Below are 25,895 nucleotides of genomic sequence, written 5' to 3' on the forward strand. Positions count from 1 at the left end.
ACATACAAAGTGACAGACGTTGCCTTGAGAGCCTTACATACCTTGTCTTTAATCTTTGACCCAGCAAGGTCAGTGGTGTTCCTCCTCTCCAATAAATGAGGAAGAGGAGGCTTGGAGGAATTTAGAAACCTGCCAGAGATCGCTAAGCTGAAAAGCAGAGGAGCTGATTTTCCATGCAGTCCTACCTAGATCCCCAGTCTGTGCTAATTGTACTGCTGCTCCTCTCGCCCCACATTCGTCCTGTTTGAATCATCGTGGAAGGTTTTTCTTCTCTCCAGCCCCCATCATGCTACACCTGCTATCCTTGTGGGAAATAGCTATATTCTCCTTTTCTGCCTTTGTCAAAGATCTACCTTAAGTTCAGCCTCCTTATAATGCTTCTCAAAGGCCCATCCCTTCTGTAAATTCTTCTAGAATTACTCTGTCCACCTAAGTAAACGCAAGGGAAATTAAACAACAGTTGGGTCACCGGTGCAACTTAAGAAAGTGCTCTCTCCTCAAGTGTTTGTTGACTTCCTATCCAGTCTTGTAGAACAGCCTTTCCAGGTGTGAAGAGCTGCTGCCTCTTAGGGTGTCTGCCTTGGTCAATCCCACTCCTGTCAACACCCATACAGCCATGGACACGACCCACTCAGGTACAGGCACACCACCTGATGTAACTGAAACCCATTTCTGCTCCATCCTTGGGGAGTTCTGGGGACGGTGGATCTCTCCATGGTGTCATGATTCCTCATGTCCAAGTTGCCCCTCGGACCCCTTTTTAGTGTCTAATAGCCTCTCCTAGATTGAGTTTTCCAACCCTGCTTCCCAGATTAATGCTTCATGCCCTGCACACTCCTGGGCTTGTCTTAGTTCTTCATCTTTTCCTCAACTCAAAAAGCCCCAAGATTTTCAAGGGATAACAAAAGACCAGGACATCCTAAAGTAGGGCTAAAGAGAAGCTATCTATTAAAGGAGATGCCATAATGCTACAAGTTTCAGAATAAATTGTCTTGATTAGTGACTTATGTGTACAACTCAGTTCTGAACTTTGCATCTTTGGAGGGAGTGGAGCTCCAGTTTTTATCATGCTCCTCTTGAGAGGGAAAACAAATCCAAGTGTGAATAGCTCTTACTATGTTACAGATGGAAGTGCTGCTCTCACCAGAAGTATGCCCAGCTTAGCTGCATTACAGTAGGGCTGTCCGGATAATGGGATTTCCAAAGCTAAGGGAAAGAATTTGACATTAGAAAACTAATCCCTTTCCCTGTGCTGTCTACTCACCGACATCTACAAAATGTTCATCCAGAAATGAAAGAAGACTTGATTTGTACTAGAGTTAAGGCTGAATGTCCAAGTAAATCTGAGAGAAGGAATACTGACTTGAATTTACTGGGAGGTCTTGGGAGTGATTGTAGATGAGGGAGTGAACTCAAGAGCATGGAGACAGCGAGGACCTAAGCTGGAGGTGGAGATTTGAGAGGTGGCCCTGCCTCTTGCCTCTCTGATGACCCGGTCAGGTGACCAGAAAGGATGACATCCCCTGTACGGCATCCCAGAAACCCTCTTTTACAAAACAACAAATTGACTTTTCCAAATTCCTGCAGAAAAGACATCCTAAGGTAGACTCAGCCTACCAAGAGGAAAATCTCAGCATCGGATTCACTTTGAGGAGAGGAGTCCGCTGTGACATATACACAGCCCTTGAGGGGCAAGAAAGAGTCCTGGTATTGTTTGCCTCTAATATGCTGAAGTCAAAATGCTGAGTGTTTTCCTGAGCCAGCATTAGAGAGCCAGAGAACTTTTCCGAAGGTTCAGTGATGGGTGAGTGGTGCAGATTTCTCCCATTGTGGTTGAGCCTGATCTGGCCACACCACAGCAGAAACCAGCCAGCTTCCTATTTCATTGTGTGTTGGTCTGATGGTGACTCATACTGAGAGGTATGTTTATCCCAAATTGGCAGGAGCTGTGTATTCAAGGGCAAATTTTGTTAACACTGGGGAGGGCGAATATTTGTATGCATGACCTCTTTTCTCTGAAACCTTGTATTTGTGTTCACACTGACATGATTAATGCTATTATGGTCCAGTGTACCCTGGGGGGACCCAAGAGGCTCATGTCTCTAGCCCATTGCGATCAAACAGGCTGACTTGTTTGAATACTTGGACTTAACCATGAAGATGCTGGATTTCTGAACACTTCCAGGGAAATTAGTGTCTGGGGCAGTGGTCCTCAAACATCAGCAAGCATCAGAATCACCTGGAGGGCTTATTAAAACACGGATATCTGGACCCTGCTCCCAGGGTTTCTGATTCAGTAGGTCTGGGGAAAGGCCCAAGGTTTTGCATTCCAAGCCAATTCCAGGTAGCATCGATGCCCTTTGTCCAGGGACCACACTTGGACATGGTCTAGGTAATCCATGGTTTCTGTGGGTAAAATGATCAGCCCTTTAAGCAGAAAAGTGAGAGCTTTTTTGTAAGTAGCCTCTCCATTCCATTTGACTAACTTTATCTTGTCTACAATGCACAGATGTCACAGAGGAGCAAAAAGTGTGGTTTCCACGGACTTTCCCACAGTGTAGAATGAAGCTGTAGTTCATGATAAAGCAGACCTTCTGCGAGATTCGAGTGGCCAGAGACTTCTGTCAGCATAGGACACTGGGTGTCCAGAGCGTGGTGGGGAGTGGGTGTGGGAGGAAGATACAAAGCCCCTCTTCCCAGCAGTGACTGGGGCTCAGCCTGGCTTGGGGGAAGGCAGTGCTCATTTGGAGTCAAGGCTCTAGGTTCCACTCTCTAGGCATGTTCCACTCTCTAGGCATCGTCCCTAATTCTGGAAAGGTTAGATGAACTTTTTTACTGGGGTTCACAGAGCTCTTTAGAATCCTTTGATGAAAGATGGTTTCCGTAGATATCTTGTCTCACAAAGGCTACAACTCCCTCTTTAGTCTTAGAGGAACTAAAATATATTATTCATATTTGGTGTGTTTTACTCACTACGACTATAGCTGGTCTTATAGTCTAGTGGTATCTCTGTTGTTGTTTATGATTTGAAACACTGTAAAGAAAGAAGTTTAAGAAAAATTAAGAAAAACAGAATGATAGAAAAAGATATCGAGATCCTTCCATATTGGACTGTCTGATAGGAAATGGAAGAGCAGGCTGAGTACCCCCAAGAAAAATGGCAGGAGCTGTGGGTTCCGAGGTCCACTGAGGGTCCTGTAAGTAACCCATGGCTGGATGAGTGTCTACTGGACTGCTCTCTATATGCCACTCATGGAAACCCTGTCTAGATAGCCATTGAGGAATAGAGTTGGGGACCAATGGTGGGAATGGTATCTGCTATCCTGGAGTCCAGTTATGTTCTACCTGCTCACCTGGAAAACACAAGTAGTTCTGCCATATGTAAAGGTCCCAATCTGAAACAATGAACCATAGCAATGGGTTTAATGATCACATTGTAGATTTTGGGAGGTCTACTCTCTGCAAGGCATTTTAGGGGTAGCCTAAGACAGTGAAAAGTTCCTACCTTCAGTAGGTTATTGAATTAGCCAGCGTAGAAAGGGGTACTGACTAAGGATGTAAATCAAGGAGACATAAGGCAATAGAAAAGGTATAAACAATATTCTGTGGGGGTTCAAAGGAAGAGTTAGTGTCTCAAAGGAATTTTTTTAAGAAGGCTATCTAGAAGAGAGCATATTTAAGATTGTCCTTGAGGGGTCTATAAGTTTCTTATGTTTAGGGATGGTATTTGATTCAGTTGGTATCCATAAGACAGTGTCTTCTCCATAGTAAGTGCTCAATGATGCTGAATGAACTTATATGTGAAGGAATGGTATGTATTGGTGGGGAAGATGGGTATACTTACTGAAATGTGTGGTCAGAATCCAATAAGAGATAAGCAATCTCTAGGTATAGAAACAAATAAAATGCGGTTCTTGGCCTGAATGCACTCATATTCTAGCAAGGAACAGAGACACATAAGGAAGTAGTTATGGTATGATGTGAAATGTATTAGACAGAGAACTGTTAAAGTAACATGTTACATAGTGCAGGGAGTGATTAATTCTGCTCTCAAGGTCACGGCTGGCTAGGCTTTGAAGGATGAATCGGAGTGCAACAAGTGGTTAAAGAGGAAGTGAGAAAGAGGTGGTCAAATTGGCAAGACAGAAGCAGGGAAGTATAACCTCTGTCTGAGGAAGAACAGCCAGTTGAGTCTGGCATGAACTTCTAGTTGGCCACTTAATACAACAGCAAATACAAGGAAGGGTGAACAGAGGGCTTTATGGGTCAGAATGAGTTGAGGATGGTACACCTAGAAGTTGGATGTACAGATGCCTCCAAGAGCCAGACAGGTGACCGACATGATTGAAGATTAGGGCAAACTGGACACTGTAGCCCTCGAAAGAGAGAAGCTGGGGCACCTGGGTGGCTCAGAGGGTTAGGCCTCTGCCTTCAGCTCAGGTCATGATCTCAGGGTCCCGGGATCGAGCTCCACGTCGGGCTCTCTGCTCAGCAGGGAGCCTGCTTCCTTCTCTCTCTCTGCCTGCCTGCTTTTGATCTCTCTCTCTCTGTGTCAAATAAATAAATAAATAAATAAATAAATATTTAAAAAAATAAAAAATTTTTTTAAAAATTAAAAAAATAAAAAGAGAGAAGCTGCTCTGTGGCTCCAACCTAGTTCTCAAGAAGGAACATGCACCAAGGGGCCAGAGCTTCAGATTTCCAAGAGTGACTAGAAATAGGAATTTTTATGTAAAATCTCCAGATGTTTAAATGTTGGCAAATGATTCAACTTTCTCTTCAAGAAAATCCTTGTGTGGGCCAAACAAAACATGTCTGTGGGCAGAACTCGGCCTTAGGGCCTCCAGATTGTGGTCTGGGACTTAATACAGCATTCCCCACACCTACCCACAGCAAGGAATCCATCGTCACACATCAAGACCCAGGACTTGCGCACTCATCATATAAATGGCTAAAATAAAAGTCACATGAAGCAATGCATTTACTCTTATTTTGTCTTCTCTTCTGTTTTTAAAATATGCTGGCCATGATCCGTTGAACCGATTTTATGTTTCAGTGGGTCAAACTGAAGTTTGAAAACCACGGGTTTAGAACATCTACACTAAAGTCTTATCGGATACAAACAGAACAGCACCCTTTTTTCTCTCCTGGGTACTCTTAGAGTGAAGCTTAATGGGTATGTTTAGGTTAAGTGGCATTTCTTCCCTTGAATTCAGGAAGTTGTTTTGTTTTGGTTTTTAATTTTTTTTAATTTAAATTTGATGAACACAGAGCCTATTATTAGTTTCACGGGGGTAGAGGTCAGTGGTTCATCAGCCGTATGTCACACCCAGTGCTCATACATCACATGCCCTCCTTAATGCCTGTCACCCAGTTACCCCTCCCCCCCGCCGACACACCTGCCTCCCCTCCAGCAACCCTGGAGAAGTTTTCACAAAATCATTGTAGAACTGTTAGTGATCACTTTACCCTAAACAGAAGTTGGCCAGAATGTGGTGTCCTTTTTTGGGGTGCTTTTTGAGAACAATTGAGAACTGAGCTAGTGGCTTCACTGAGTACAATGCTACTTGGGTGAAGTTCAGCAGAAAAGCCAAAGGAAAACCCCCATTCGGGCCTCATCAGCTTCTAAGCCTGGTATTTCTGGAACCGCCTTTTCATTTAGAAGAATTTTTTCCTGTGTTTCTGCGTCACCACTTCCTGTCGCCATGCTTACCAGGTTTCCTGGCTTCTGCCTCTCAGCCAGGGAGACAAGGACAAGTTCAGGCCTTGGGCAGTTTGTCATGCATCATGTCACCCCACCATCCGTGCAGAAGCTCCTCCCCTCCGTCTGCTGGGGAACACGTGCTATGCATAGCATTCATTTTTGACCTATCAGAGCATTTCCAGAAATATTATAATTTAGGGGCTTCAGAGAGATGTGACCTCTCACTCATGAAGGTCTGAGGGTTGAGCTGTCCTAGCAAGCCCCCAGTGCAGCAGGAAAGGCACGGCCTTGGGTTTGGGGCACGTCTGCCTTCACTTCCCTTTTGAGTGCAACAAGACCCTACGTGATCCTGGACTCTTGAAACAAGAAGCCAAGTGTGGCATCTTGCCATTGGAAGGAGCTGGTAGGAGGGAGACACCCTCAGGGAAAGGCCATGCCTACTGGGAACGCCACACAAACACTGGGCGGCAACACCAACATTGTGGTTTTGCGTAATAAGTAGGCAGAGAAGGCAGACACTAAACCTGAATCGAGCCAACAAGGCTGGGACAGACAGCAGCAGACGGAGATTGTGAGGGGTCAAGGGCCAGCCCCATGCAGGACGATGGGGCAGTGTTTCGAGATAAGAGGTGAAAGCCCCTTCTTTACAGAGCCCAAGCGTTGCTCCCCTACAGGGCTTTGTTCTCCTCCTCCTGTAGGTGGAGCATCCCCTTTGGAGCCGTGCAGCCCATATCCTGCACATCGTCTCTACCCAGAGGCCGTGTGCTGCCAGGGGCTGATGCTGGGCTTTGTATCAGATGCCCCACATCTCTGCCCCTTCTCAGAGGACAGAAAGCCGAGCTTTAACCCTACTGGAGATCTTTTTTTTTTTTTTCCCCTCAGTAAAAATGGTACTGAGATCACCCACTTTTTTCTCCAGGTTGGGGAGGTTTTGTAAGTTATTGGATGAGTGTGAACATTGGGAAGAATTATGGCTAGATCTATGACAAAAACTGATCAAAAAAATAATAATAACCATGACAGATTGTTTATCAAGAAAGTAAGTGAGCAGGAGAAAAGGAAATGATTAAATTTGGGAGATGAAAAATAATTGTACAAGAAAGGGAATCTATTCACAGGACACACCCCAGAGTTTAGAAGAGCAATAATTGCATTCTTAAACAGTGACCACAGATTTCACTGAAAATTGTGGTATTGCCATATTGGTGAGAACAGGATGTTTAAAAAGTAATGGCCCAGCTGCTGTAAGCACAGGTTTAAGAACTGTAGCGCTGATGGCCAGAAAAACACCAAACGCAGGACACATCTGCCTATGGGCCGGTTGGAGGAGCAGAGTGGGCCATTGCCATCAAGCATTATAAGCAAACTTGTTTTTTATGCCTATAGGCCTATTTCATTTCTTAAACTTTGACAAAAATAAAAACGTGGGAGAAAAACCATACGGCCTTCCCCATATCTTATTGTCAGGGTGAATGTAGATGAAATCTGATTCGTAAAAGTTTCCAACGTGGTTCTTGCCATGATAGGTAATCCCTAAACTTAGTTGAAGGTCAGCTGATCTCTAGAGTTTTTTGGGGTTTTGTTGTTGTTGTTGTTTTAAGGAGCAGGGTAGGTACACAGCTCAGAGCCAAAGGGAATGGCCCAAGATCCCTCTCAGAGAGAGTAAGATGAAAATATAGGTGGTTAGGAATGAGATCTGTAATTGATAGAGAGCAGTGTCAAACTTCCCTCAGCATGGATTCCTGGTAGAGACAAGTTCAAAGCCTGAACTTGTGAAGCCCTTCCCTAGAGGAGTCCATTTCTGTCTCATTCCTCCCTTGTGGGACAATTACCATTCCATTCACCTCGGTGGCTTTGTAAATTTATCCCCTAAGTCTTCAGGATTTTATAGGTTTACCTGAAAAATAAGTTGTGTTTATGATGGGGAGCTCTGCAGCCAGACTGCCCGAGTTCGAATCCCGGCTGTACGGTTTACTGATTGTGTGACTTTGGGCAAGTCCCTTAACTTCCCAGGGGGTCTCAATTTCCTCATCAGAAAATAAGGGTGTTACTAGTATGAGCTTCATAGGACTGTTATGAGAATGGAATCCATTCACAAATATCAGGCATTAAAAAGAATGCCAGGCATACAGCAAGAGCTCATCGATTGTTTGCCCGTGTTGCTATGACTACCACTATTCCTCCTGGCTGAGAAAAGTCAGGGGTGCCATGTTCATTGTTGTTGCGTTAGGCCATCAGATTAGTTTCAGGACTCAGGCAAGTAAATTAAGCTGGGATAGGTGACTTATGGAAGCAGGAAGGCCCACCCATGTCTGCTGAGCAACCGCTTTGTAATTGACCTGAAGCAGAACAAAGCTGTGAACTTCGGTTGTGCCGAGGGAGCTACTCCAGGACCACACGAGTCACTTCCTATGGCCAGTTGGGTGATGGAACTTCACCAAGGAATTCTTTCGACTGGGTTCGTGATGCCTGTGTCCCCTGGGCAAGCAAGCTGATGACTCCACTTCATCTCTCTGCTGTGCAATGAAATGCGATGTCCGATAATGACTTGGTGCTGGAATGTGTAGATCCACCTGGTAAAAGCATGGTTTTAAAGTGCTTCAGGCCAGAAGCTGCATGTGTTCAGGATTCTGGAGGAGGAAGCAGGCCACCCACCGGCAGTGCTCCCTCTCCACTCCTCCAGGTCATCATGTCATGCCCTGGGGGGGTCACAGTCATTATCATTTCCAAGGTTCTGATGCCACCTTCGGTCCTCCGCACAGATCAGCTCAACTGGAAATTGTGCTTTGCTGTGTGGTTCCCAACCAAAGAGAAACTTAGATAGACTTGATCTGAGATTGGGCGGTCAGTAAGTCATGCCCTTGGCTTTTGTTTGTTTTCTGAGTCAGAGACTTAGGCAAGCGTTGTCTCGTATCATTTGTTGAGTTTATTGACATCATCACAATTAACCTAATGGATAGACATTGTCGGGGACCCAAGATATTCAACCCGTTCTCGGTTTTCCCGAGGCTGTTACTAAGGAAGAAAACCAGACTCATGTTCAATGAATGCATGTTTTGAACACATATTTATGGGGCACAGACCTGGTGCCAGGACCAGGCGAGATGCTGGGGATATTGCAGCAGTGAGCTTGTGGTGGAGAGCCCAGAAAGAGAGAAACAGGATGCTTAGATTGTAAGTATAAGGACAGGAAACAGAGATGGGGTGGTGGGGACGCAGGGAGATTGCCTTTCCTTTGATGGGTCTGAGAAACTGCTCCGAGAGATGGCAGATAAACTGCCTTCGGGTGAGACCAGAAGGAGAGGCGGCCAGCCTAGCCAATGGCTGGGGGACGAGCCGTGGGGAAGGGAAGAAGGCACATGGAGATCCCAAAGCCGTGGGAGCTAGAGCCCGGGGGCTGGAGGCAGAGCTCCCAGGAAGACTGGAGAGGTAGCCCGGGCTCTGGGGCCACCGGGGGCATCCTGGGTCCTGTAGTGAAAGTGCTTAGAGGACTTGGTGAGTGGAATGATGTGCTCTAATTTGGCCCAAAACGATCATTCTGGTTATTGTGTGGCAAGGCGATCAAACGGTTGAGTCCCAAACCCAAACTGTTTGAAGATGTAGATTCCCTGGGTTCCTCCTGACTGCTCTGTAAACGCCCCCTAACACCCAGCTTGGTGAGGGGATCAGTCATGTCTAGGCATGTCCCATTGTTTCTAAATTTCTGACAAATCACTGGAGTTGATCTGCCTCTAGGTCTATCTAGAGTGATCTAGATCTACCTCTAGTGATCACTAGATCTACCTCTAGTGATCATGAAAGCTCCCACCTGAGCCATGAATGCGGTCTGATGGTGTCTTGATCGAAAGTATTTTTTTTTTTCTCTTTTGTGGTCTCTTTCCCAGGAAGGCAGCCAAGATGAAAGGATAAATGAGGGCATTTTTTTAGGGTGGGGATGTACGAGGGGGAAACAAATATGCATCAAAATAAGGTGTGAGATGCGGAAAGGGTTTGGGTGGTTCCCATTTCCTTGTGCATTTACAGTCGTTCCCTTGGATAGCTGAGCAAACATCGGAAAGCTGAGACTCATAGACACTAGTCAAACCTGCTGGTTAAAATCTATAAAGACAGAAAAGGGATTGGTGGTTGCCAAGGATTGAGCAGGGGAAGGATCGAGGAGTGGCTGCGAATGGGCACGAGCTTTCTTTTGGGGGTGATGAAAATGTTCCAAAAGTAGATTGTGATCACGGAACTCTGTGAAAATACCCAAAGTCACTGAATCGTATACTTTGCATAGGTAAATTGTATGATATGTGAATTTAATAAAGCTATTAAAATAAAGCCTACTGCTTACAGCCTGGTGGGATAAGCTGGGATGGTACACTGCAGGCTGTAAGGTTCATGGATGAACTGACCGTTCACTGGCTAGGACACAGCAGAAGAGCAAGTGTCTGTTGCCAATAGTCACAGATGACAACACGACTGGAAATTGAACGTATTTGAGTTTGAGGTAGAGCACATGGGAGTTTATGATCAAGGACCTTAAACTGTGTCCCACCATATCCCTGCATCGAAGCACCATGGTAATGGTAATTAATGGCTTCCCTTAGCTGTCCGGAAAAGTGCGGGGCACTTGACATCCATTAACTCATGTATCTTCCCAACTATCAAAGTAGGATTTATCCCCATTTTACAGAAGAGGAAATTGAGGCTTAGGGAAGGATGGTAATTTGTTTCAAGATCGCGGAGTTAAGAGGGGTGCAGCCAGGATTCGCACCAAGTCTGTCTGACCGGAACACACAGTGACCGAGTCACCACTGGTGGTGACGTCTCCGCACACACCATCACGTGAGAGCAGGGGCCCCCAACTTGCCTACACCGTGAGCTGAAAAACAGTCCTATCTCAGAGTAGACTCTACTCTGGTTCTGTCCCTCCTTTCAGGAACTTCATCCCCGGGGAAATAAGGAACTTTAAAGTTTGTTCCTCAGCCCGTCCTTGGAGCAGGCACAGGGGCAAACCTCTCCCACTGTCTTTATTCCACAATGCCCTTCCCTTCCTCTGTGCTTCCGAGGAACCAGATTTCCTGATGGTCCCAAGCACACCCCATCCCACCCGCCACGGTCTCAGAGGCAGTTCCCTTCCTTCCCACTTGTTTAAATCCTACCCTTCCTTTGAGACACAATGAAAGGGTGCTTCCTTCTCGAAGCTTTTTTTCCTGCTTTCTCTTTCCCGTTTTCACAATTTTCCTCCGGCACCTGATCTGTTCTCTACCTTTGGATTCATACTCATTCATTCTCCTCCACTTTGTCTGTCTCCACCTTCCCTCCACCTCCTTCCGTCTACCCTACTAAGCGGTCAATTCTGTGAGGGCAGGACCTGGGGTGTACGAGCATGTCAAGGCAGAAACACTGCCCCTTCCCCTTCTGTTGCTCTTGTCCATGAAGCCTCTATATCAGAAGATGAAGACCGACCTACCATCCCCCCCCCCAGATGTGTCCTGGGCTCTCTCCCACTAGGGCCCTGAGGGCTCAGAGCGCCCCAGCTCCCCGAACTATCCCCCTGTCACCCTTTTAGCTGTCGCCCACCCCCAAGTCAAATCCCACTCTCATCTCCCTAGAGGAACTCTCTCTACCCCACTGTCCCAGCTTACTGTGTGCTTCTCTCTTCAGAAGTCCTCGCGTAGTGTCTGAGCCTGTCCTATAGTCTTCACCTCCCAGGAGAGGGTGAGTTTTCTCTCTGTGTTGGTCAACTCCCCAGGCAGGGTATCCTGTGGGCTGTGCACGTCCCTGGGATGCCCCCTTCAGAGGCAGGGATGGCATCTCTGGAGGCCCACAGCGCCTGAATGACAGAGCACACAACAGCGGCACTCATCTGGTCAGTATTTGTTGATTGTGTTGATGAGAAATTATGTCCCAAGGACTGGACGTTGTGTTTCGTTTTCATGGGGGTGTATTTTTAATGTCTGTTCCCTCTCCCCCAGTCCCACGTTGGATTTCAAACGTATTTTTTTCTTTCCCAGTGATGACTCCACTAAGTCTAAGCTTTCTTCACCTCAAGAGATAATCTCCTCTCTCACACTCAGGCAGATGAACCCCTGAAGTTCAGTATAGGAAGATCGAGCCCCCCAGAGTTATGCTAGCACCTGGATGACTAGGAGAACACCTGGCCAGGAGACAAGTACAGGTTATGATGCATGTTTGCCTTTTCTTGCAAAGGCCGCACCCGGCAAAGTCCTGTTCTACAGAAAGCTTGAATGGACCAAAAACTCGGGTCTGTGGGGAGCTCAAGTACTCAGAGGAGAGGGCTTGTGTTTGTAAAATCGTGCCTGATTCTGCATGTTGGATGCTGAGAACTCAAGCCATTTACTGTTGTCTCCCCATGGGCTTGCAGACACCGGAGAGATCCCGGGGAAGGCGAGTTGGTATGTTTGCTCACAAAGCAGGAGTGGGAGCGCCTTTTCAGAAAGTGTTCAAATTCCTATTTCTGGAAATTTAGAATTTTCCTGAACTAAGAGGCTCATTTTGCTGTTCACTAGCACTGTAACCTCAACCCAGGGGTGTGCTGGTGAATGCTTAACAACCAGCTCTAGGAGGGGAGTGGGGGAGGGCCCTGAGGTGTAAAGTCTGCCAGTTTCCATGGTGTCAATGCCACGCCCCCCGCCCCCGCCCTGCCCCGCAATGGCCTATTTCAGAGGAAGTCACTGGCTGCACAGTGGGGCAGGGCTGTGCAGAGTTAGCTCTCAACGGCAAGGGGCCAGTCCAGCCCCGCACTTGTGGGGCAATTCCCTTAACATCCCTGAAGCTCCATTTTCATTGTTGTAGGGTGAGAATAACTTGAAGTTGACGGGATCAAGGGAGATATTACTTTTGAACACCTTTTTATAAATTGCAAAGTACCATACCGATAGTCATCATTTTGCTTAGTTTGTCTAAAATGCTATTTTTTTAAAAGATTTTATTTATTTATTTGACAGATATCACAAGTAGGCAGAGAGGTAGGGGTAGGGGGAGCAGGCTCCCTGCTGAGCAGAGAGCCCAACGCAGGGCTCTATCCCAGGACCCTGAGATCATGACTTGAGCTGAACACAGAGGCTTAACCCACTGAGCCACCCAGGCGCCCTAAAATGCTATTTTTAACTAGTTGGTATTTCCCAGCGTATCCTGAGCCACAAGTAGAAGCCGCCAAAAAGAAAAGGCAAAGACAATTGGAAACTTCTTGTGCTTTACCAGACTTCGGTCATCCCCTCACAGGGACACTTTGACCTGATCTTGGTTCTTTCTTTTTTTAACTCCTCTAAGGTGTCTGGATCTGGAACTGGGGGGTAGAAGGCAATATTGGCACTGTGCCTAAGCCAAACCCTGTCCCAGGCCCTTAGGCCCACATGCGCAGAGATGGTGATCCTGTCTCCGAACCTGCATTCCCAGAATGGCTCCAGCAGGACCATGGTCACCCCTGGTCCAGAAATCAGCATGGCGGTGACTCTCCAGCAGCCCCCGTAAAGATGTGGTGTTCTGCCCACAGGGTTCATCCTCAAGCCACTGCCCAGTTGCTTGACTTGATCCATTTCTGAATGGAATTTCTAGTGAAGGGCGATGTGAGATCCCTGGATAACCTTAAAAGACTCCATCAGATCTCAGAAGGGATTTTTGTTACACATGAGATATACCCGCTCATACTGACGCGCAGCCGACGTGGGCCACTCCGTGCCCGGCAGGTGCTGGAGGGCCTCCCATGAGGGGATGACCTCATGTGGTCACCTGGGAGGTGGGACCTGTATTCTTAGTCCCTCTTTACCGAAGCAAATGGCTGGGAAGACAGCCTGGGGGTCAGGGAGCCTCCCTCCTCATCTGAAGTCCTCTCTAATTCCTGTGAGGGAGAGGAGGTGGGGCTCCAAGCAAATCAGTGTGCTCCAAAGTAACATTGCTGACTGTGTCAGGGAAAGGCTAGGAGAGGTCACAGAAGGGTGTTGCCTCCGTGAGTCAGGTCAGCCCAGAGGTGTGTCTTGGGAGTCCCTCTTTTAAAAGAGGGAGAAGTGTCCAAGTTGGTTTTATATCCCTTTCCAAGACTCGCCTTCCTATAGAGAAGGCAGGTGTGACACATCCGGGCAAAAGCGTCCTGTAATTTACAAGGAGGAAATTTCCCGGCCGAATTATGATAATCCTAGGACCTCTCTGCCTTGTGAGAATCAGATTAACCAGATTTGCTCCTGGGCTGTTTCCATAATCAGGAGCCCAGCTGACGGAGAGCTGACAGTGCCTTTTATGTTTAGAGGGAGTAGCAAAGACCTGTTGCACTGCCTCAGAAAGGCAAATCAAGTATCGGGACATCTCACCAGTGGAAAGTGGCAGAGCAGCTAGAACACAGCCTTCCTGCCAATACCTCTGCCCCGCCTGCCGGGAGTGTCTATGCCAAGGAGCCCTACGCTTGGTGCCACGTAATAATCCTGATTAACAAACTAACACGGTGTATAGATATAAAAAAAAAAAATGAGGTCGTGGAAGCCAATTAAAGAGAAAGATCATTTTGGACAACAAATGATGGGGTTACAGTGTGTAGCTTCAAGTAACTACCACTTGCCACAGCAGGAAATGAACTTTTAGGTAAACTACAAATTAAGCACTCTGCATTTATTTAAAGTCTTGAGTTTCTTGTTTCCCTGGGCTCAATACCAGTGCCGTTTTTTTCTTTTTTTTTTTTTTTTTTTTTTTTTTTTTTTTTTTTTTTTTTTTTTTTTTTTTTTTTTTTTTTTTTTTTTTTTTTTTTTTTTTTTTTTTTTTTTTTTTTTTTTTTTTTTTTTTTATTTTTTCGCTTAATTTTTTTTTTTTAAAAGATTTTATTTATTTATTTGACAGACAGAGATCACAAGTTTTCTAGACAGGCAAAGAGAGGGGAGAGAGGAGGGAAGCAGGCTCCCTGCTGAGCAGAGAGCCCGATGCGGGACTCGATCCCAGGACCCTGAGATCATGACCTGAGCCGAAGGCAGCGGCTTAACCCACTGAGCCACCCAGGCGCCCCCAGTGCCGTTTTCTAACACAAAGAAGGGGAGTAGGAGGTGAGGGAGGCTGGGGCAGGGGGAACACATCTTTGTGCTGTGAGTTTACGATCAAATGGGAACTCATGGAGAAGAAGCCTAGAAAAGATTCTAGGTAATCCAACAGTTTCTGAAATGTAGTCTCCCAGGAGAATAGGATTCCCACCTCGAAGCAGAAACCAGCCTTGCCAGCAGAATATCATCTCATGATTGCAAACCCAGAGGGATCCTAACCAGAGACCAGTCCAGGCCTGGGCTTACAGTAGAGGCTGCAGGGGGGGGCCCTCCCGATGGCGGGCTGCGTTTCCTCCCTGTATCACCCTCCCCCTTGGAGGGTTCTTTTTCCCAGAAATTGCTGCAGCCTGGAATAATTTCCTTTTATATGTGAAGTGCTATTTCCCATCTGCTTATTTACTAGCAGGTGTTACCTTTGGGATTATGATGCAGCTGGGTGTTCACTGCTTCTGAGCTGTGTAATCAGAATTTAGCTAGTACATTGCACTAGCTTGATTTCCTTCTGTGCTGCATAAGACTTTCCTGTGGAAATCCCCTACACAGTGCTTCAGAGCATGGGCTCTGGAGTCAGACTCCTGCTTAGCTGTGTGATCTCGAACAAGGTTTCCAGTTCAGCCCTGGTGCTCTCCTTAGCACCCCAGGATAATAGGATAGCATCGCCGTAAGGCATTTGCGAGAATGACCTGTGATCACGCATATAAATTAGTGATCTTCATGCCTGGAACATAATCAGTGTTCAATAAGTTGTACCAGCTGTAATAACAAAATGGTGCTAAGGAGTTATTTACTGAGATGCTCTAAGTTCAGAATTCTGTGGCTTTATGTGGGAGATGCTCCAAGAATATGTATTGGGGGGTAACCGTATTTTCCCTGATCCAAAAATTGAGCTGAGAAGCACAGAGATGGCAACTCAGATTACTCGATGTGTGAAGTCAGAAGTATCCCAGAAGTTTGGAGGAACTGACCACTGATCTTGTACTTGTATAGGGCCAGCATTGATACATTGTGAAGCAGAAACAAAGGAAGCCCAAAACAAAAGAAAATCAAACACTGGGTAACAGTACAGAGATTTAGTGGGGAAGGACAAGGGAAAGAACAAAGTATTTGATCAATGTGGCCCAGAGTGAAGGCTTCAGAGAAGAGCCAGCAGATCAGCTGGGCCCCATGGGTCAGGGTGGCTTTGGGCAGGAGGGAGAAGAAGAAGCCATTCCAGGTGAGGCTGAGAGCCCTGTGTGGAGGCTCCGAGGACGCTGAAAATCATAGGTCAGGGAATAGTGACGAGGCCCAACTAAAGGGGTATTTGCATATTTCCATACATGAATAATAGAGTGTTTTAGTGTGCATTCTTTGGGGTTAGACTGCTTGAGTTCAAAACCATTTAACACAGTGCTATGGACTCAGCAAATGTAGCTCCTTCTCCAAATCTAGACAGCTAGTGTGGACCACGTTATTGAAGATCCCTGAAGCTAGACAGAAACTTTAGACTTGATGGGTTGGGACTGAGAGAACTGTTGGAGGTTCTTTTTTGTTTTTACTTTAATAAACTTTATTTTTTTTTTTAAAGATTTTATTTATTTATTTGACAGACAGAGATCACAAGTAGGCAGAGAAGCAGGCAGAGAGAGATGAGGAAGCAGGCTACCCGCTGAGCAGAGAGCCCGATGCGGGGCTCGATCCCATGACCCTGGGATCATGACCTGAGCCGAAGGCAGAGGCTTTAACCCACTGAGCCACCCAGGCGCCCCATAAACTTTATTTTTTTTAAATAGTTTTAGATCGGGCGCCTGGGTGGCACAGTGGGTTAAGCCGCTGCCTTCGGCTCAGGTCATGATCTCAGGGTCCTGGGATCGAGCCCCGCATCGGGCTCTCTGCTCAGCGGGTAGCCTGCTTCCCTCTCTCTCTCTCTGCCTGCCTCTCCATCTACTTGTGATTTCTCTCTGTCAAATAAATAAATAAAATCTTTAAAAAAATAAATAAATAAAATAAAATAGTTTTAGATCTATAGAAAATTTGAGAAGTTTGTGTAGTAACTTCCTACATTAATATAATACTTCCGTTATAATTAATGAACCAGTATCGATGGAGTATTAACTCAATCCTTCATTCATGCTTCCTCAGTTTTTATCTGATGTCCTTTTTCTGTTCTGGGATCTCATCAGGATGCCACATTAATGTTTCGTTACCATGAGTAACCATGAGTTACCATCTTGGGCCTGTTATGGCCATGACAAGAAGACTTTCCTCCTTGGTTTTGGTTACCTTGACAATTTTGAAGAATCCTGGGTGGGTTTTTGTAGACTGTCCCTCAATTTTGTAATTTTCTCATGATTAGATTAGAATTATGGAGTTTTGGGAAGGAAGACCACAGAGACAAACTGCCAGTTTTGCCCACATTATCTCGAAGGTGCAAACTATCAACATGACTGTCACTGTTGATGTTGACCTCGAGCACGTGATTGAAGCAGTGCCCATCAGATTTGTCCACTGAAAAGTCACTCTTTTCCCCCATCCATACTGTTGGAAGAAGCAACTATGTACAGAATGTACCAAGTAAGAATGAGGACTTAATGCCACCTCTTCGTGCAGACTACTCTTTGGAGGTTGCATTGGAGAAGAAGGAGCCAGAGAATTGGACACTCTCTACACTCTGAGAAAAGGGGTTTGAGGGCTACATTAGATTCAGGCAGAGTTAGGAATGTGACAGTGGACAGAAGTTAGTGGGAGAGGAAAAGAGAGTCGAATCAAGGATGACCTCAAGGTTCCACGCGGGAGTATTAGGGGATTGTCTGAGTACAGAGAGCGATGCATGCATTGACTGCCAACTCCCTTTCTTAGCTGTGTCACTTTGGCTGTGTCACTTTGTTCCTCTGAGTCTCTGCCCATTTGTTATCTGGCATTGACGGTTCCTGTTCTTCCTGCCTTGTGGGGCTCTTTGGGAGTGAAATGAGAAAGAGCAGTGGCAAGCCCTCAGAAAACAGGCACAAAAACTGCATCTCTGAAGGCTGGCTAAGGGAGTGCGAGGAGAGGAGGGGGTTCTGACTTCCTCCGATAACCAGGAGCTACTCAAAACTCACACCGCACACACTGCCATCGGTTTGTGATTGTCACCGGCTAAGCAGATGTTTGCTTTCTCAGCTGTTCTGCTTCTAGGGATCTAGTTCCATGGTCTGTTGGGCAAGACGACTGCTGGTTCTGGATTGGAAGGAAGGGCTTTGCCTAATCTTTGCGGCGTTCTTACCACCAGTAGTAACCCCTGCCTGGGGGCACTAAAGGCTCCTGGGATTTCCTGACTGAGCTCAGTCCCCCAACCTTATCACCTGCCATACCCCTTGGGCATTTCAAAAGTGAAGCATCCAAAATGGCGCTTTTGACTTCCGTCCTTAACTAGAGTTTCAGAGGTGTGACTGGCCTTGCTTGCCTGTGACAGAGAGTGTGAAACTTCCCAGCTCACAATGGGCTGTTTACCGGAGTAGCCAGAATCCCTCCAAATGGGATATTGCACCATGGAGGAGTCCCTTTACCTTTCTGGACAAATGGACTCTTCTTAGCTCGTCATGTCCTATCTCCTTATTATTCAGAAAGTATGCAGCCATGCTTTTGGGATTTCATTGTGCAACTCTTATGTTAGCAGTGGATTGTTGAGCCATGGGAGATTTTAAGCTTGTCTATGCAAGTTCCAGGGCAAATCATTGACTACTTGGTACAGTAGAAAGAGTCGGGCAGCCGGACTATTCGGGGTGCGTCTGCCAATAACATGCTCGTAGCTTGGGGCAAGGAATGTCAGCTCTTCACCCCTCAGTCTCCCTATCAGTATAATAAGTGGGGACCACCCAGGCTCTGAAAGATGGAGCAAGTGTGTAAAAATTAGCAACAGAGCCAACTGGAAGTAAGAGTGTGGAATTACCGTCATGGCCATATTGCAACTGACTCAGCATATTTCAAAAATGTAAAATTGAGCCAATGAACATACATTTGGTATTAACCAAACTGCTGGAGGCACTTACATAAAACAAACCTCTTTATTAATCTTTAAAAAGAGAGAGATTCTTTTGTCAACACTGTTGGGATACAATGAATGCACTCGCTTGGTCTTTGGATCCCATCAGTTTTCTAATAAGAAAAGCCCATTCTTTCTCAAGGGGGAGGTTCTGATACGCGTCTGCCTGGGCTGATATGTGATGGAAAGGCAAGGAAATGTGGTAGAGGCTCTGCTCATCTCTGGCGCTTAACAAAGGTCACCTCCGGGCAAAGAGGACTTCAGAGTGTAATACATATTTCCAAAGGGAAATGCTTGCAAAATGCAAATGCTGATCCCAATTCTGCCCTTTGCGACTGGTGCCGGCCGCTGCACTGGCACCTTTGTTGAGACATGGGGAAAAGCCAAGAAGTGAAATGATATTTCCCTCCCCTCGTCATTACTCAGCATGGCTTACTTGCTTAGCTATAAAGAATTCGAGCGTCAAGAGAAACTGCAGTCAGTTTTCTTATCCAAAAATGCATTCTCCCTTCTGGCCAAGAGGCCCACTGTGCTCCAATCTTGTTTCTAAAGAGGATGGCCTCATGGACCGCTTTCTTCACTCTAACATTTCTGGAACTTGCTTATCCATACTGTCTGAATTTGAAAGGGAAATAGTTCTTAAACTATAGTATGCATAGGGATCCTCTGAGGAGGGTGTCTGGGTGGCTCTGTTGGTTAAGCCTCTGCCTTTGGCTCAGGTCACGATCCCGGGGTCCTGGGATCGAGCCCCATGTGGGGATCCCTGCTCAATGGGGAGTCTGCTTCTGCTGCTCTCTGCCTCTCCCTCTGCTCTGCCCCCACCCCCATCTTTCTCTCTCTCGGTCTGCACTCATTCTCTCTCAAATAAATAAAATCTTAAAGAAAAAATCATTTGGGGAGCCTATGAAAATGATAGAACCCTGATTCCCACCCCAGGTTCAGTGGGGCTGAGGAATCGGCATTTTTCATCTGTGGCACAGGGCTTCGGGACCTGCTTTGGGGGTGTACCCCTGGGTGCCAGGCCCACCGGTGATACTTCATGATACACTCTGTCCCCTTTGCCAGTCAAGTCCTAGCTGTTGCTTTTAGAACTACACTGGAGCTGGGCTCCATCAACTGTTGCCTGACTCGTCACAGTCTGTGACTCAGACAGACAGCATGGGAGAAGCGTAAGTTTGGGAGTCAGAAGGGGAGATCTTCAAGCTCCCACTTACCGTTCCTCGGGTAGGTTGCTCAAGAAATATTTCTATTTACTTATCTGTCAAATGGGAACAATATAACCCACGCCGCTGAGAGGGGGAAGTGGTGGTGAGGAGGGGATAGAATGACTTACCGGTAAGCCCCTAGCGCCATGCCTGGCATTTAATAGGTAGAGGCTCAATAAATATCACTTTTCTCTTGTCTCATAGGAAGCAGGAATTCACTGCAATACAAAACAAAACAAAAAGCAAAAAACAACTCGTATTCTCCTCTAGCACTTGAAGCAGATACTGTTAAGATAAACTTTTTTTCTAAAGATTTATGCACTGGGGCACCTGGGTGGCCCAGACAGTTAAGCGTCTGCCTTCAGCTCAGGTCAGGATCCCAAGGCCCTGGGTGGAGTCCCCGCCCTGCAGGAAGCCTGCTTCTCCCTCTCCCCTTGCTACTCTCCCTGCTTGTGCTCTTTGGCTCTCTCTCTCTCAAATAAATAAATAAAACCCTTTTTTATTTATTTGGGAGAGAGAGAGCACATGCACATAGATTGGGGGGTGTCAGAGGGAGAGAGAGACCCTCAAGCAGACTCCCCACTGAGCAGCGACTCAGGGCTCAATCCCAGGACCCTGAGATCATGACCTGGGCCAAAACCAAGAGTCAGATGCTTAACTTAGCCACCTAGGTGCCCCAACACACACTTTTTTTTAACACCAGGGTGAATAGATTTGGGACCTCATTACACATCTCTTTAAACGTCAGCGGTTTTTCTTTAGCTGTCATGAAAGGATGCCCCTCCTTAGTTCCTTCAGGTAATACTGACTGCTGTATAAGTACATGTTTCCAAGAGCGGTCCCAGGGGTCAGGTAAGGAAATGCAGCTGTGTCACAGTGTTGGTACCTTGGATGGACTTTCCCCAGGGCCAGCGCAGAGAATTTGGCTCAGGTGTTGAACCCGAAACCACACCTGCTCCTAGTCAAAATCTCACAAGGACCACCTTGTTGCTCCGAATTCAGCTAGTAATGGATTATTTGGACCGGGTTGTTCAAACTCTTTTCAGATGAGAGGGGAACATTACAGGGTCCGAGAGAAACAATGCACCATTATGCCTGGAGTGCCGGCGGGCGCCTTGCTGGAACGGGCTTTCTAAATTGAGTCTCAGCGTATCGCCCCCCATCCCCCCCATTCCAACCTGGCTTTAGTGTTGCAGGGGAAGAACCATCTTTGTTCTTTGTGTTGGTTGATTAATTTTAGGTTCACTGTTCTTATCCCATCTCTTGCTCATGTGGATACTTATGTAATACTTTTCTGTATATCACGTGGTCCTGCTCCTGAGGACCCAAATCAGGGCAGGAAAAAAAAAAAAAGATAGCACAAAGTGCCTATCTGCATTCTCTGGCTGGAGGAATTGCAAGTTAAACAAAGACCTGTGTCAGCTTAAAGCCACAGTGTCCTCTCCTAGTCTTCTCTCTCTCTCTCTCTTTTAACAGGTTTTAAAAAATTTATTATTATTATTATTATTATTATTTTGCTCTTTTATAAAGGAAAGGCTGTAAATCCTATCCCTGGGGCAGGGTGGTCACAAAAACTCCCATTTTCTGAAGGCTGACCTCTGGAAACTGGAGAAAGTAAGGCCAGTGAGCCCCGTCCTATGATTTTAGAGCCTGATCAATCCCAGTCGTTTTACAGGAAACGAAGCTGAGGTTCCGAGAGACCCGCATAGTTATTAAGAACTTCTTCTTAAGGGCGCCTGGGTGGCTCAGTGGGTTAAGCCGCTGCCTTCGGCTCAGGTCATGATCTCAGGGTCCTGGGATCGGGTCCCGCATCGGGCTCTCTGCTCGGCAGGGAGCCTGCTTCCCTATCTCTCTCTCTCTCTCTGGCTGCCTCTCCATCTACTTGTGATTTCTCTCTGTCAAATTAATAAATAAAATAAAATAAAAAAGAACTTCTTAAAAAAAAAATTTGTGCCCACATTGCATGTATGAGGGAACGTGCGCACAACACGAGGCTCGTCACAGGCCTCCGGCTGGTTATGGGACTTGCCAAATGAGGACCACGGGCAGCTTTCTGGTAGACCAGACGAGCCTCTGGCCAGTGCATGCTACCTAATGAGTAAAGATGCATTTGCTGTGCTCCTTTGGTGCCCGAGGGCGCTGCTGTGTTCTGGGAAGCTGGGGAGCAAATGGGGAGAAATATATGAACTTTAAGAAATTTCCCCCAGGGACCTGGGTGGCTCAGTTGATTAAGCAACTGCCTTCGGCTCAGGTCGTGATCCTGGAGTGCCAGGATCAAGTCCCACATCAGGCCCTCTGCTCATCGGGGAGCCAGCTTCTCCTGCTGCCCCTCGCCCCTTTCATGCTCGCTCTCTCTCTCTCAAATAAATAAAATCTTTAAAAAAAAAAAAAAAGAAATTTCCCCCAACCTCAACAAGCTTACAGTCTTCTGTGATCTCCTTACTGATAGGTGTTTCTAAACCAAGATAAAGACATATTACAAATACATATTACAAAATATTGAACCAAACAGTATTATTTAGCCAATGGCTCAACTGTGTAGTCCTAGAGAAATCTGGGAGGAAGAAAGAGCGTTGCTGGCTCCCAGAGGAGCTAGCCTAGTGTTTTCCCCCACTGGACAGTTAAAGCCACAATTCTCTTGTTTTTTCTGTGTATCCTCATGCTTATGGCGCAGAGAAGGATCTCAATTCATCCTTCCTGAATCAACGTGTGGTTCATTGGATAACATAATTATGGGGCTATTTCTGTACACCCATAATAACCCCTTCTGTAAGAATGCTTTCTACTCACATGGGTCTTTTTTTTTTTCCAGTGGCCCACCCTCAGGACCCTCACCACCCATCGGAGAAGCCTGTCATTCACTGCCATAAATGTGGGGAGCCATGCAAGGGGGAAGTACTTCGGGTCCAGACCAAACATTTCCACATCAAATGTTTCACCTGCAAAGGTATGGTGCCTCCAGCTTCTTGGTCTCATGGTGTGTCAGTCTGTGCTCACCTCGGGGTCCGTCCCTTTAACCCCATGCCAGGCCACCAGGTGATAAGTGAATTTGGTCAGAGGCCCTGGTATCATTTCCCTTCTCTAGTTTGGGTGAGATTAGACTCAAGGGGGAGGCTGGTCCCCTGAAGACTAATGGTCCATAAGCCTTTCTGTGTTTATTGAAGGTCCTGATCCTGGGAGGAGTGAGAGCCGTAAAAACCCAGTTTTGTGTTTTGTGATTTATATTTATTTTCCCCCTGAAATGAGGGACTCTTATCCCAAAGTCACCTTGTCCCCACAGCCATTATTTATAGAAGAGCTGGAAAGTTTATAATATTAGGGTTCTAAATCCCTGGGTCCTGTGGGGTGAGTGGGGAACACGTGTGTGCACGAACATGCATGTGTGTGCATGTGTATTCAGAAGGGAGAATTAATCAACAATGCTTGGAAGGTCTCCAAGACGCTAACAAGTTGAGGTTGATTTCCATTAACAAGCCTCCCTTTTGGGGTTTGTAACTGTTGACAACCCAGTATGAAATATGCTGATCTGGTGTTCTGGCGCCAGGGCGGCTCTGAGTGGGGAAAGCGAGCAAGGAGAGAGTGGGTTTTGTGTGTGTTTGAGGAACAGGTTACCTGAGCTGGGGTCATGTGGGGAGCTCAGACAGGGTTGAAGAATCCAGAAGGAGAGGTGGAAAGAGAGGCAAGATGATGAGCCTGCTTTGTAGCTCACTCTGCCGTCGGCGTGTGCTGGCTACTCTCATCCCCGGGAACTGCATTCCTTCTCAGTGCCTTAGTTTGTGAACTCAGCGTGGCCATTTTAAGCCATCCATTCCTGGCCAGGGAAGCTCTCAAGGAGACACCAGGCTACCTAGAGACCATCAAATCCATAAAAACAGGAGAGGTGGGGGCTTCTGTGTTTGTTGCATTGAGGGTAAACTTTTCTGAGAAAAAAGCATTAACATATGGCTCCGGTGAGAAGACAGAAGGGTTGGGGAGGACATCAGCTTAGCTCCCACGGAGCTCCCGCGGAGGATGACAGAAGGTGTGATGCACGTTTTATAGAGAGGGGCTCCGTAGCTCTTCCCCAAACCCAGAGGAGTAAGTACCAAAAATCCCTTTTTTGGACAACTCAGGTTGGCCATCAGGAAACATGAGGGTCTCACCAGGGTCCTGACTGTGCTGCCATTCTCTGTGGCTTGAGTCCTGCCCTTGCCACGAAGTTGCTCTGTGATTTCAGGCAAGTTACCTGTCTCTCGGTGGCCCCATGTCCTTATCTGAACAAAAAAGAGACTAGACCATGGGCTACTCGAGTCATTTCGGTCTGAAGTTTGCCAATTCCATGTACACAGAACAGTGTATGTGTAAAATAGAGAAGCCAGACATACTGAATTAGAGCCTCTTAGCATGTCAGAGAAAAGGGCGTGGTTTTTGTTTTGTTGTTGTTGTTACATCCAGATTGATTAATTTAGAATCAGGCATTACATTCCGTTTTATTTTTTGCTTATAAATTTCCTACGACGTGGCTCAAGGGGTAGATTGGGTTGGCAGTAAATACAGTCCACAAGCGATGGGGGCCTTGCTTGTATTCTGTATTTCTTTTTTCTTTTCTTTTCTTTTTTTTTTTTTTTTAAGATTTTATCTATTCATTCGACAGAGATCACAAGTAGGCAGAGAGGCAGGCAGAGAGAGAGGAAGGGAAGCAGGCTCCCTCCCAGGGCGGGGCTCGATCCCAGGACCCTGAGATCATGACTTGAGCCGAAGGCAGAGGCTTTAACCCACTGAGCCACCCAGGCGCCCCTTGTATTCCGTATTTCTAACTGAAAGTACAAAGTGCTAGTCTTGGATATGAGGAGTTACTGTTCGGCACGCTAAGAAATTAGAAGTTGTGTTTGTTTATCCCCCACGGGCAGAAGCATCCTTGCTATTTTTCTCTCCCAGTTTAAATCGAAGGACTGAATGTAAATTATTTATGTTGGAACGTTTTCCCATAAACTTTGTTTCATGCTATGAATGTGTTCCTGAAAAGTCAAATGTTTGTATAAATTGAATCATATTTTAGGAGTGCTTGCTATTTGTAGGAACTATTTTGAATTTAACAAAACTTTACTAAAATAAACGTCTTCTATTCCTGTAAATTTGTATTTTCTCACATTTCATCTGTCAATATCTGTTATCTTATGTCCTCAATTCCTTTTCTTTAATATCCAAAGAAAGTGGCTTACATTTCTCATTCCTTAAACCCTGCCAAGCTCATTGATTTCCTTCAAGATTCTAGAGTGATGTTGTCCAGATGGAAATATGGTGCAAACCACGTATGTAATTCTGAATTTTTTAATAGCTAGAGTTAGAAGATATAAAGAGGTGAGTGCAATTAATTTTATAATGTCTTTCATCTGTATATACCCCGAATATTATCATTTCAACATGTAATTCTTGTAAAAAATTATTGAGATATTTGACATTTTTTTTCATACTCTCTTAATAGCACATCTCAGGTTGGACTGGTCACATTTAAAGTATTCAAAAGCCCTTCGTAGGGGTGCCTGGGTGGCTGAGTCAGTTAAGTGTCTGACCCTTAATTTGGTTCAGGTCATGATCCCAGGGTGGTGAGATCAAGCACCACATCAGGCTCTATGCTCATCAGGAAGTCTGCTTAACTTTCTCTCTCTCCCTCCCCCTCTGCTCCTACCCCTGCTTGTGTGCTCACTCTCTCTCTCTAAAATAAATAAATAAATCTTTAAAAAAAAAAAAAAATCCCTTTGTAATTAGTGGCTCCAGTATGGGACAACACAGTTCTAGAGAGTCCTTGAGGTTTTTTTTTTTTTCCTTTTAAAGAGTTTATTTATTAGAGAGAACATGAGTTGGGGACAGAGGAAGAGGGAGAAGCAGTCTCCCTGCTGAGCAAGGACCCTGATGCGGGGCTCAATTCCAGGACCCCGAGATGGTGAAGGCCGATGCTTAATTGACTGAGCCACCCAGGCGCC

At 46.2% G+C, this 25,895-nt stretch overlaps 1 protein-coding gene across 22 annotated transcripts in view; it reads left to right on the forward strand.

Annotated features, from left to right (window-relative positions):
- The window catches only part of ABLIM1 (actin binding LIM protein 1), a 300,318-nt gene that overhangs the window by 126,819 nt on the left and 147,604 nt on the right, over window positions 1-25,895 (forward strand). For all 22 annotated transcript variants that reach the window (XM_004763809.3, XM_004763811.3, XM_004763805.3 and 19 more), the window contains exon 2: window positions 22,745-22,879. In XM_004763809.3, the coding sequence (XP_004763866.1) occupies window positions 22,745-22,879 (135 nt within the window). The remainder of the gene's footprint in view (window positions 1-22,744; window positions 22,880-25,895) is intronic.

This window comes from Mustela putorius, unplaced genomic scaffold (genome assembly GCF_011764305.1).
Source record: "Mustela putorius furo isolate JIRA1106 unplaced genomic scaffold, ASM1176430v1.1 tig00003909_pilon_pilon_pilon, whole genome shotgun sequence".
In the NCBI taxonomy this organism is placed as follows: Eukaryota; Metazoa; Chordata; class Mammalia; order Carnivora; family Mustelidae; genus Mustela; species Mustela putorius.